The sequence below is a fragment of the Sylvia atricapilla genome, chromosome 4 (genome assembly GCF_009819655.1).
Source record: "Sylvia atricapilla isolate bSylAtr1 chromosome 4, bSylAtr1.pri, whole genome shotgun sequence".
NCBI classification, from domain to species: Eukaryota; Metazoa; Chordata; class Aves; order Passeriformes; family Sylviidae; genus Sylvia; species Sylvia atricapilla.
Genome location: NC_089143.1, coordinates 28,527,099 through 28,540,612, shown reverse-complemented (window position 1 = coordinate 28,540,612; position 13,514 = coordinate 28,527,099). Strand labels below are relative to the sequence as shown.

Genomic DNA, 13,514 nt, shown 5'->3' with positions numbered 1-13,514 from the left:
ACTAAAATGGTTAATGTACAGAAATGACAAATTTTTAATTTTTATATCTATTTCAAATCTATCGGTTATTCTCACTGGTGTGGCTTGTAGCGATTGCATTGCTTGAGTTTGATCTCTAGTGTCCTTTTCTTTTCAGGAGAGCACTAAACAAATATATCTAGCAGTTGATTCAAGAGTATGTCAACCTCCTGTACACAGAGATGGTTTAGTGGAGTAAAATTGGGACATCTGAAACACAGGCACATGTTCAGTCACACAAGTGTTTTCAGCACTAAGGCACCCTACAGAAAGCACAGTTAGGGCCTGCTTCTGAGGCCGTTGTTTCATGCCTGCTTCAGTGGTGCACTGTGGTGAGAGGTATGATGGGTTGTGCATGTGGAAGCAGCAACATCGTGTCTAACCCAGCCAACTTCTGCTGGAGCCAGCGTGAAGGGAAATTCAGGGCATGCAGTGTGGGAATATGGACCTTTAGTGGCTTTTTGGCTATTTCTTAACCTTCCATTGCTGCCCATCAGCTGGAGATGCTGCATGTCTGAGATGCCAGTATGGCCAGGACAGCTCCATTGCCAGACTGGACAATCTGCTAGTAGCAGGGAGCAGGTGTGGACCAGACAGAAGTGTTCTGGGACTTCCCTCAGGATGACAAACTGCTAATTGAGTTGCTCCTTCCTTTCTACAGCCAGCTCTGGGTCAGCAGTCAATGGGTACATGTGAGAGTCATTCTTATGCTCCGTGGGGGCTGTGGAATGAGATCTGGAAGATGTGCAGAGTGAACACTTGTCATGAATTTGACTTCTCTGTAGTGAGTTTTATGCTCTTGCTTAGAAACAGATGAGCATGGCCCTTCTGACACTTTCAGCAAGTGACCTCTTGCAGTCAGGAACACGATGCCAGCAGTGGGAACTATTTGTCTTTGGATGCAGCCTCCAGGAAATGCCCACCCCGTGCTACCTCCATAAATACGTGGAGGGCTGTTGGAAGCTTGTCCGCAGGGAGTGCCCAGCAGGGGTGGTAGGATGGGCAGGCACATATTTCACAGGAACTCAATGCTGTCACCCTGCATCATGAGTCTCTGTGGCCATTTAATGTCACCAGGGCCTGGCTGAGGCATGCCATGCTGAGGACTGAACAGCTTATTGGGGATATGCACCTTGCCTTTCCAGCTGGCTTTGTGCAGCTCAGTGTCCTCTAAGTAAATCCTGTGGATTTATACTTTAATGGTTTAGGAAACACACCTTTGCTGCTGTCAAAATACTGTGCAACTACTGCTTGAACACCTGTCTGCTGTCTGACTGGCTGCAGGCCATTTCTCTCTGCTGTGCTGGACCTGAAAAAGCCCTGGAGAGCCCCTGTGGAAAGGCTGCAGTGGATCAGGTCACTCCACAAACCTACCAGCATTCTGTCCATCAGAGCAGCACAGGTTTAATACACACAGCTGTGGATGTTTCACTGGTACATGAATGGAAGCAAACTTGAAAGTAAAATGCTGAAGGGTTACAGGCAATTTTGGATTTACATGTTCATGGACATGGACATGTGTCTGTTTATGGCTCTGTCTGGTTAAATCTTTAAGAACCTCCAAGGACTGCCTTTCTGGGCAACCTATTCTGATTATGCCCTGCTGCCCCAATAAAAAATTTGTTTCTCAATGTCTGTCCTGAACTTCTGAATTCACAGCCATTGCCTTTTGTCGTATTATTTAGCCCCACAGAGAAGTATTTTGTTCCCATTGCAACTGCCTGTCAAGTAGTTGTAGGAATTTCTTGGAGTTGTTGCCGTTTCCTTGGAATGAAGATTATCCAGGGTGAACAATGGACTTTCTTGTTTCGTTTTTTCCCCTGCATCTTAGTATTCCATTTCTTGGTGTGCTGCTTGGATTTCCATCTGGGATTTAATATATACAGCAAAGCTTCTTAACTATTATTTAAAAGAGTTATTTAACACAATTTTGAAATTGATTAGGGTCAAAGATCTTAATATACATTTGTATGCCTACCCTTTCTCTGAGAAATGAACCTGCCTTTTCATAGGCAAACACTTGAGCAAACTGGAGTCTCCAAGGACTAAAGGCAGCGAGTGGTCTTCCTGTGATGGTCTTCTGGTGGATGTCCTTGTTCTGTAGGAAAATTCTTAATACCATCTTTTTGCTGCTTTGTCCCTCCATGTTGTGAGGCTCCAAGGTTCATTCTGCCATGGGCTCTGAAACCCCTGCCTCTATTGCTCATCATGGCTTACATGGATTCAAAAGCAGTTTAAGACAATTCCAGCTGGTAGCCTTTGGGTCAGCTGTCAGCAGGTGGCTTTGTTCTTTGTTCTCTGACATGTGAATGTCAGCAACCACTGGACAGCTGCTAGACATGGCCACTGCCCTGGAATGCTGACCAGCCTGGGCTTATCAAGCACTAGAAGAGCTGAAAAGCAGACTCAGAGGACCCTGTGGTGAGCTTGCTTATGGAGAAACACTGGGGTCTTGAACATCTGAAACCCCTTTATTATCTGGCACAAATGTGGTAAATCAGACTGGGCACCCATGCGCCTCTCCATATGTGGGGCTACAGCCAAAAGAGAAAGCTGCGGGCTTGATTTGGATTTTGGATATGCATTTTTTAGATCCCTACCTTCCCAGATGAAATCAGTACCAGTGATGAAGGGGGTTTCTGTGCATCCACCTGAGGTGGGGAAAGTGCCCTCTGCTGATAGCTCTGGTGTCCAGGCCTGATACCACACTGGGCATGGACACTGGGATTGGAAGCTGAAGCAGAGCGTAATTGCCCACCTTCTCATTCACAGAGACTGTTACCCTGTTGCTCTGACATCAGGCTGCCTTTTTTTTTTTTTTTTTTTTTTTTTCCTTTCTTTTTGTTATTTTCTTAGGTGGAATTTAAGGTGTGAGCTGCAAAACATGAAGCAGCTCTGGTTATGATTACCTCTGTGAGTGCCTTTCCCTGCTCCTGTGGTCAGAGGCAGCTGAGGAAAAGCAAAAGCTGTCAGGTCCCAGCAGAAAAAGAGAGAAATTAGTGCTGGCAGTCTGTACAAGACAACTTATCCGCTGTGAAGTTTGAGTCCCTTGTTCCTGCTGGTGTGATTTGTTAACGTAACATGTCTGAAATGTTTTCTTACATTCCTACAGTTTTTTCTAAGATGTGCAAGATGAAAAATGTGGGGATATTTACTCCAGTGCCAAAGGAGTTGTGGTGGGCTGGGGTTTTTTTTTGTACATTCACATGCCATTGATTATAATATATTAATTACTTACATAAACATGTCTGCATTTATGTAAAGATCTATGCTCATGCTTTAAAACCTGTAATGAATTCATAGGTGCTGAATAATTAGATGAAAAAATAAGTCCTTCTAAGAAAAAAAGGTGAAGTTAGAGAAGGTCTTTCAGCAAATGTGCTTATTACATTTACTGCTATCAGTATCATTTGGTAGTACTGAAAAAGCCTTAAAGCAGTTTTGTTAATATTCAGCTCTTTTAACTCTTCTCACTGGTTACTTAAAATACTCTTCTTAGATTCAGTTCCTGAATGTTCTTCCTATAAAGTCCTGCTCTGGGCTGGCAGGTAAGAGAAAAGAGTTTGTGCTTTAAAAAAGCACATAGCCATGCACCTGAACCTTGGTGATATTTCTGTGAACTTCACAGTTGATGGCAAGGAATTGCTCTAAAGCCTTACTTTCTTCTCCCTGTGGTAAGCAGACTTTCCTCAAATAGCGAGAGGCAGAAAAGAAGTTTAGTATGTTGTCTGATTTCATTAATGTTTTCCAGAATTAATACTAAGTAAATCTCAGATCAACAGTTCTGTATATTCCTTATCAGACTTTTGATTGCTCCCAGTTATATTGATCATTCCATTTCAAGGTGTTCACCTATCTACTATTTGGTATTATGTTTCTCTTCTTCCTTCCCATATCCTCCTTCATCTTCAGTCCCCATTTTCTTGTCATCAGTCTAAATGCAGTTGCATCCAGGTTGGGCTGAGTGACACAGACTTGTGTGTGGGTTCAGAAGCCATTTCAAAACCAAAAAGATTATTTGAATTTAGTCCCTGGTGCAAGTTTTTTGTATTTAAAACACAAACCCAGTCAGGTAGTTGTTAGAGATTACAGACACAAAAGTAAAAATTTGCCTCCTTAAGATTTTCTGTATAAATACCAGTAGTCCCGATTTTGGGTATTTCACTATTTTAAAGATCAATATCCCAGTTTAAGGTAACAGCCTCAGGGAATCTGATGGGGCTATTTTTGTGAATATTTAGGCCAATCTTTGTTGGTGGTGTTTAAATAAAAGCATTTAGATACTTAAGTTTAGAGCCTTGTGTTTAAAAACAATTCCCAGGCCTAAACAAAAAGTCTGTCATCAATTTTCTCTTGTGAATCACGTTTTCACCAAAAATCCCTTTTCCCTAAGTGGCTTGAAGAAAAAATTTTAAAATTTATGGAAATACTTCATGATTTCTTATCTAATACACTGCTGATTTATATGCAGACAGAACTAAATGTGTGAATATGTAGTAATTCCTGTTCTGTACTAGATTCTATTTTGCATTGGGTTTTTTTACCATTAATTCTCAGGTTGTTTTCACATTGCACAAATCATTCCAATTAAACATGTGTAATTTGTCATTTGGTGCATATTAAATCCTCTTCAGCTGCATTTCAAACACTGCTGCTGGACTGTGGTTCTGAACTCACTGTTCAAAAGAAAGTTAATTCTTGACCAGAAGTGTTGAATTCCCTGCAGTGTTTGTTTCCTTCATGCAGCACCAAGCAAATTTGAAAAAGATGATTATTCACCTCACACTTGTGATCTCCTTCAGTTATTCTTACGGCTGTGCTGGTGATGGCTCCAGGTCATGGTTTTGCTCATCCTATAACAGGCTGGCAGAAAGGAGAATAGTAGTTACTCGTGGCACTTCCACACTTCCACATCCATTTCCACAAGCACTTCCACATCCTTTTCTATCTCATTCCTGAACCATGTGGATTCCTGTTCATGGGCTGTGAATTAAAACCAGGAGAGATTTTCTTTAAGATGTAACTGTAGAAACAAACTTACACATGGTTCTTTGATTAGCCACTGCCTTGTTTTGGATAGGTCAAGCAACTGTTTCATGGACTGTTGTATTGCCAACTGCTTTTTAGTCTGGAAAACATTTGTAGAAACAGTACTTTGTTCATCCTCTTTTTACTGATAGATTGATGGCAGTAGTACTGGAGAGACTGTTGAGAGCAGCAGTTGTTGAGAGCACCCGTAGCACTACTTGCAAGGCAATAACAGAGAACGCAGGACCCTGTTGTTGAATACGGTTGGAAGTGTTTTTTCTTGTGTATTTATGAGAAACACAGTACAGTCAGAGGAAGAATGTCTCCTTCTGGGGGGACTGTGGGTCAGTAGAAGGGAGCATCAGGACCTCTCTGTTAAAGTACATTGATAAACCATGGCTGGAAACAGCTCTGAGCTGTGAAGAACTGCCTGGATGCCCTTGGCTTGCATAGCTGGAGTGTGTCCTATTGCAGCAGGCAGGGATAGGAATGGGGAGAAGGGGATCAGGGTCTGCAGCTGCCCACAGCTCTGTCTGTGCCTGCAGAAATCACTGCATTGGAGCAGAATCCCAGGTTTTTTTCCCTTACCCAGCTATAGGTTGAGTGTGCAGCCTTGCCTGGATGTCTCAGATCTCTGAGCATACTCCCCTTTGATTGAGATTGGGATTGACCAGGCTGAGCAAACTGCTTTGAAATACAGGTATGAGCCTCCTGTCTGAGTGTGCCAAGCAGCATTACTGCGTTTCAAGTGACCTTTCAGTCTGAAACTTTGCCAAAGGGAGGGGAAAGGAAGCCACCGTTGACTCGAGTTCTGCACAGAGATCCTGCAAACAGATGGTGTTTGCATATAGGATATTCTGTTCGGGTGCAACTCCACTACAACGCTCTTCGTTTTTAATGATTGCAGGCGGGCTAAACTCCGGCTATATTTGGAACAGCTAAAACAGCTTGTGCCTCTCGGGCCGGACAGCACCAGACACACCACTCTAAGTCTGTTGAAAAGAGCTAAGATGCATATCAAGGTAAAAACATTCATCCATGTTTTTATTTCTTTCAAGGGAGAGTCTTCCAGAATGTGTGTCCATAGAGAGGAAACAAATGTTCACACAAAATCCATATCCATATGTCCAATCTTCTGGATTTATTGGCCTTTATTACTTGCAGGGATTTCAGTCACAGTGTCAAAGTTTAGTGTTTTGCATCTCAGATATATAAAACAGTGGTTTTGTGATTTCTGCTTAGTTACTAACTAGTGTATTTAATGATTTACACTATAATTTTAAAAAGTATCTGTCAAAGCTGTCCTTCGGTTAATATATTTATTTTTTAAGATCTGCGCAAAGTAGCATTGTACTGCATTGTTTTAAATGTAAAAAGCCAGATCCATTCATAATGAAAAAATTAATGGAGTCAAAAAGATCATATCTATTAGTGAGCCTTATCCCCATCAACATTTTATTGACCAGATTCTTGTTTAAATAAGACAAAAAATTAATTTCAATCTCCTGTTAGTTGCCGCTCCCCTTGTTACAAGTTTAAAACAAAAAACAACCTCAAATCTCACCTATGATCCAGCAGCAGTGCAGGTTCTGCATTTGCACAGGTAATTCAAAGGAAATTATTCCTCAGGCCTTCTCTCTCCAAAGATACCTTCATTCCCATTTTCACTGTCATTGTTTTCAGGGAAGAGGGTTATATGCAGAAATAAGACAAAGAGGCATTCAAATGTAAAAGTTAAAGAACAGGTTTCTTCTGCAGTGTCCAGGACTATAGTTACTCATCTGGCATTTTTTCAGTGTTACAGAGAAACAGGTCAAGAAAAGTGTCAGGCAAAATTGAGCACTGCCAGTAATCTTGGAATATTTTGGAGAACAGCCTTCTGACAGAGAGCTTTAAGATTCACTGCAGTTTCAGAAATAGGTGTGATTGATATGAAGAATTACAGATTAATTCAAGCAAAACAATTCTTGTGAACAAGTTTACAGAGCTACTTTTTTAGCACTTCTAAGCACATTTACTCCAGCTGGGCAACCCCTGTTTTTACCATTTGAGATTTTGGCCTCTTGTTTATAATTCAGCCTAACATGCATGAAAGGCACTGCATGTGGTTTTTGTCTCGGGCTGCCCCCCTATCACAGGCTTATGCATACAAATTGAAAAACTGTTTTTACAAGTGGCGAGTGTGTGAGATTAGCCCTGTAGTTACCATTTCAGCTGCTGATAAAAAAGGCTGGGAACAGATTCTTTCCAGATCTGTCTTGCACACCACCGAGTACTCGTTTTTCTGAAAACTGCAACTGAAGTTTAACTTTCTTTTTAAGATTTTAACTTAACCTGCCCTAACTGGGTTAGCATTTAATTGCTCCCCTTTGTCAGGTCAGCTCCTTCCCCTGCCCTGCAAGAGCTTGCCCGTGCCCGGCTGGCATTTTGAACACTGTCATTAGTTCTGAACTTTTCACACACGCACGCCCCCCACATATTGAAATCTGCTCTGAAAGATTGGATAGTTTTGAGTCTCCTGGATATGAATCACAGAGTTCTTTCCTAAAATAGTTGCTAGAGTTTGGGATTGCAGCCAGGAAAATACAGGAAAAGGAAGTCTGATCAATTGGGCACATTTGGTTTGTTGTGTACATGGACATACCAACCCCTTTTCCTATTATAACACTGTGTGTCCACCTATGATGAGAATCTACAGAGTGTATTGCCTGGGAGGGAGCTTAAAATGTGGTGCAAGAAGGCAGATATCACTGAGCCAGGAAACTGCCCTGTTCAACAGCGTCAATTATTTTTTCAAACACTTTCATTTCAGGCTTGCATGGGAACAGCAAAATCTCTGGAAGGGTTTTGTTTGTGCTTTGCTGTGCACTGTCCCAGCCTGCTCTCCTCAGAAAACCAAGCCTAGGTTCATTCAGACGGCAGGGAGAAATCTTCAGCAGCTGTATTCACTCCCTGCACATCTCCTAAATCTCAGTGATTATGTAAACACAGCTCACAGAGAAATCTGCTCGCTCTTATAACCGCTTTTACTTCTACAACCTGTAATTTACTCATCATATAGATAATTTTTAAAATAGTAATAGGTGTTCTGATTTGTGTATCCTTCATGCTTTTATCCCATCATACTCTTGCAATTTTTTCCCTAATTACAGTTTTTTTTTAAAATGGCTACCAGTGATTTGGAAGAGGGCTCAGTTCAAATACAAAAAGATAACTTTATTCCTGTTACTGGATTTGGACCAACAGTGCAGCACATTTTACTGGGTGTGAAGTATTCTTTTTATTTGTAAAATTAATACCTGCTTTTATTCTGTCAGAGGGGAGATTTTAGGTATATATGTGAAGGATCCTTTTTCAGGCTGTTTGCTGAGAAATTTTGAATTAATACCACTGACTTTGTAGGTGATATCACAGAACTATGATACTTGCTCTGTAGAAGTTCAAGGAAAATAAAAAGGAAGAATAAAGACAGTTGTTAGTAAATTGCATCCTTCTATATATTATTAATGCTGCTTTTTGTTAATGAAGCTTTTTAAATACTAAAATTTTCCATGGCCTGCAGTAGGAGGGAGAACATTCAGAGGCTCACGATGGTTCCTTTATGGTGATAGGTGAAATAAGAGACTCATCTAAAGAGGCGTTATGTTCTCACTGAAACCTGAGCTGTGCTCGAGTTATCAAAGATGATGCCGGCTTCGCCTGATAAAATGATTTAAATATTCCCTACAACCAAGGCAACATTAACATGGTCTTTGTCAAGCAATGTCTGCTTGTTGCAAGAGAGTCTCAGGGATTCGTTTTTTATTAATTTTTCCCCCCTGTAGCCATATATCTTATTGTGAAACAAATCCAACCTGCTAAAATTGTACTGACCTCTACAGAATGCTAACTAAAAAACTGAACTTCTAAGTTTAATTTTAACTTCATATTAATTAATTAATTAATTAATGAAAATATTTAAATTGCTTTCAAATCACTGTTTACGAGAAGACTTTTAAGTTACTTACACTTTGACATGGGTACAAACTGTCAGCTTACTGTGTTTCTCTCCCTTTAAGAAATTGGAAGAACAGGACCGAAAAGCTCTAAATATTAAAGAACAATTACAGCGGGAGCACCGCTACCTCAAGCGCAGGTTGGAGCAGCTATCCGTGCAGGGCATGGAGCGAATCCGCACTGACAGCATGGGATCAACAATATCCACTGACTCTGAACAAGGTAATGGACCTAGGGCTTCCCAAAGGGGCCTGCAGGAGCAGCTAGGAAAAGGGAAGTAGGGAAACAAGGAAATGTCATTTAGAACTAAAATCAAGCTTTCAACAAAACCCAGACAAAATTATTCCATAATGCGATTTGAAGAGTAAAATATTAACACATCTTTTTCACATTCTTTGAAAAATGGTCGTTTTCCTAATCAGTTTTGAAGCTGTTAATATTGTGTGCATTTTTAAAGCTATTTATCCTGCATGTGTTTTGTGCCAGTTTTTTTTAACAATTATCATTTAATGTTTTGAATTTTTAGTGTAATTATTGGTAAGGCTGGCATAATATTTTCTCATGGAAAAGAAATCTTACTTGGGTTAATTAATTTGTGTGAATAAATTATTTCCATGTCATTTATTGTGAAATTTAAAAACATTTTCTGTGTATTGATCACCAAGGGTTCTCTGCATTTGGTTCTGATTTAAGACAGCTTGTCAAGCTGGCTTTTGCCATTTCTTGTTCTCCCATTTGGCAGCTTTTCTATGCAGAACAGTCACCCAGGCTGGCTGTTTCAGGGCCCAGGGGGGCAGTGGTCAGTCTAGGGGCAGTTACCTGGGGACAGGCAGCCACACCATGGCCAGCCAACTCCTGCGTGATTGGAATTACCATGGACAGTGCCGCAGAATCACAGCCTCTGAGGGACAGCTTTTTTCTAAATCACTGTCTATGTGCAGGTTGGAACAGTTCTGGGAAAGCATTTGGTATTGATGTCATGCAGTATATTTATGTGGCTGAGGACAGAAGGGATTTTTATTCTCAGGTGGACAAGATGATCCTTTCCTCAGGAATTACTGTGCCAGATCTTACTATTTTTTTAATTATTGAAACTGAAGTGTGATTCAGGTTTTACCTGGATGTTGATTGACACTGGCCCATGACTAGTTGCTACAACTTTCTGAAAATGTGCCTTCTTATGTTTTCTTTAGAAGTAGACATTGAAGGAATGGAGTTTACTCCAGGTGAAATGGACAGTATTGGAAGTGCCAGTGATGCTGAAGACCACTACAGTTTGCAGAGCGGTTCGAGTGACGGAGGTTACACACATTCCCGCAGACTGAATGCCAGGCTCTCATAGTGCCTGAGTTACCCGCTCAACTCAGGACCATCTGACTGAAGCACTTATATATGAATATTCCAGAGGTGTCAACTGCCACTCTTCCGGGAAACCCCAACCACAATACTCTGACATGGAGGTTTCTTACCCACGGTTCCCTGCACTGTAACCACAATATTAGATATTGTAAATCATGGGTTTGCTGCAGAGAACTGTGGTTAGGTACAGTTGTGACTTAAAGCTAGCTTGATGTAGCCATCCTGCAAATTAAAGGAAATAAATTATGTCGTTCCATTCAAGAAGTATTAAATTCAAAGTGTTGGAAGCATGACGTAAGGGAGTTTGACAGTTTATTTTGATTTTGCAGAAAACACTTTCAAACATGGAAGAATAAATGAAATCTACAATGTGTTAGTGATTCAGAGATACAAAATCCTAAAACTACTTTTTTGTGGTATTTTTTCATAAAAAACCCCAAACCCAAAACATTTTGAATGCTGTATAGTGGGCTCCATAGAGTAAATTCTTTCAGCAGTTGTTGTTTGGGTGAAGCAAGGCAGATAAATCTTCAAATCTCAGATGATCTTTAGAAAAGGTCGTATTTACAAGTCACTACTGTACTTCAAAACGGGGGAAAAGCCAGCTCTAGTAATGACTTCATGTGGAATGATCTCAACTTTCTTTTGCTTTTTGTATTCGATATCCAACCAGCAGCAAATCATCCTATCCATGTTAACAGGAGCAGTAGAAAACAACATGGCTGCTTCAACCTGTTACCATGGAATGGATGACATTTGAAGCATTTCAGTGGTTTTATGGGTTATTGTTTTCATTTCTTTCTCTGAAGAATACAAAACTCAAGTGATCCAGTTTGCGATAGTTAATCTTTCCTTGCAAGGAAATGAAGTCTCTGTTTGCTTGTCTTTTTTTTCTTTTCTTCTCTTTACACATGTCAATACATTTTTATGGAAGGCATGGCTTAAAATTACAGTATTCAGCTAGAAGATAATTTTTTTCTTTTGCACACTATAATTGCATTTTCTATTCTTAAAAAAGTGCAAAAAAATTAAAATGTATGCTGTAAAACAGCAAAGTTTATTTAGTACTCATCAAGCTGTTCAGAACATATTTACCCAAATTGTAGCAATACTATGAAGATGTATTTTAATACAACTTCTGCTTAGTGAAGTCATTAGAGCTTGGCTTGCCGGGTAAGAAAAAAATGGACCAGTCTTTGCATTATCTGTTTAAAGAAGGTCTTTTAAAAAAAATTTAAAAAAGAAGAAAAAAAAAAGAAAAAAAAAAGAAAAAAAAAAAAAAAAAGAAAGAAAAAAGCTATAAACACTTTTAGGGAAGTGATTTTAGCAAGTGTAGTCTATATTTCCTGTAAGAGATTTTGTATTATATTTTCCTAAATGTTCTCATTTACTTGTATAAGGAGGGGAATGGTACAGACCCAGACCAGAGTCTCAGGGACTCTTCACCTTTGTCATATTGTGCCTTGGTGACCATTTATGTATGCCTCTCCTTTTCATTGTTTAAAGGACGACTAAGCTTTGTTTCAAGACCCTCTGTTCAAATGGTCAGTTGTCCACCTTCTTATGGATGAAGCAGAGAGGTGTATTTATATCTTCACCCTCTCACAACTGATGCAGTGTGGCTTTAAGTAAAATCATGAAATTAGGTTTTGGTGCGAGGGTTAATTGTCTTTGTATGAGCCCTCCCTTGGATTCTTCAGCACCCGAATCTATTTTTTGTTAGTTTATAAAGTCAGGGTCTCTGTGAGACCAGTGCTCAGTGGCTTGGGAAACACAAACATATTGTGTAAGGCTATGGGATGTCCAAGTGTGGTGCCATTTTTAGCATTCGGATACAAGACCTCATGACAGACTGACCATAATGATCAAAAGCAAAGGTTCAGTTGTTCTTTCAACATCTGACATATGTGTCCTCCCTTTGGCTCTTACAACACGGAGTAGAAATATGAATACATTTTGTGGCAGCTTACAGATCCTTGTTTGCACTCTCGCTTACTGCTTGGAACTTGCCAACAAGGAAACCTATACATTTAATTTACATAACCTAATGGATGGCCACCCCTACTTTGGCTCTGGGGAGGGGCCTAAGGTTATCAACTCTGGCAGCTGAATAAGAAAACAATTAACCTTTTCTGTGATGCAGGTTTTGGTATTACGTTCTATACACCTTGCATATTACTAAAATCCTCATTGTTGGGGAGAGCACACAGCAATATACTCATTGTGTGTAGCTGACAAGCAGCAGAAATTACTAGCTCCTTTGGTGCATATGTAACTAATTTCCAAATCATGGAAAAAAAAAAAAAGAGTTTACTTTAACACACGACTGTTAACAGGAAAAAAAAAAAAAGAGGCTAGTATATTGTTGCTGTTCATTTATTATATAATGAACACATTCATGGATTGTAAAGTGTTTCCTTTCATGACAAGCAGCTCTTGCACAGAACCTCCTAATGAAAAGAGATTTGAAACTTACAGAAGGAAAAACAAGACTTTAAATTGAATATTATTGTACCTTAGGTCAACCTGAAATTTTCCTTTTAAAGATGAATGTGCTAACTTAATGAGTTCTTCCACGCTGGGTATCCATGGCTTTGTAGATCTTATATTTTCAATAAAAATTACTCGAATAATCTTGAGTGGAAATAAAAAGGGTTTATTTGTTTTTACTTTTTCAGTTATTACAGCTGGGAGCTATTACGCTGGTAAAGAAAAATGACACCATACTGCCTGTGTCATTCTCCCTCGAGCACAGCCCAATTTAAGGTGGAATTTTCAGGCACAGCCCCCGGACAGCAAAGCCCCGTTAGAGGCAATGGCACAGCAGTTCTTAGGGTGAGGTTTGGGGGCTGGGCTGTCCCCCCAGCAGAGCTGCAGTCCCGTGGGGACAGTCGGGGCTCTGACATTCCTTCAGGTTCTGCTGCTGAGCAGCCAATGCAGCACTGCCTGTGGCCACAGCACCTTGGGATGCAAAAAGTTATTTTTATTATTTTTTCTTAGCTGGACACTTGTGTGTGTGCCCCGTGAGTGTACACAAGTGTACCTGTGCCCACAGTGGGACTGCAAAAAGCAAACTGTTTGCTGCAAGATTAAATCTTGTCACCACCTTGGCA

At 40.2% G+C, this 13,514-nt stretch overlaps 1 protein-coding gene across 3 annotated transcripts in view; it reads left to right on the top strand.

The window, feature by feature from the left end:
- The window catches only part of MXD4 (MAX dimerization protein 4), a 38,411-nt gene extending 25,358 nt beyond the window's left edge, over positions 1-13,053 (top strand). For all 3 annotated transcript variants that reach the window (XM_066317378.1, XM_066317380.1, XM_066317379.1), the window contains exons 4-6: positions 5,954-6,068; positions 9,105-9,264; positions 10,236-13,053. In XM_066317378.1, the coding sequence (XP_066173475.1) occupies positions 5,954-6,068; positions 9,105-9,264; positions 10,236-10,384 (424 nt within the window). In that variant the 3' untranslated portion in view covers positions 10,385-13,053. The remainder of the gene's footprint in view (positions 1-5,953; positions 6,069-9,104; positions 9,265-10,235) is intronic.
- The last annotated feature ends 461 nt before the right edge of the window (positions 13,054-13,514 follow it).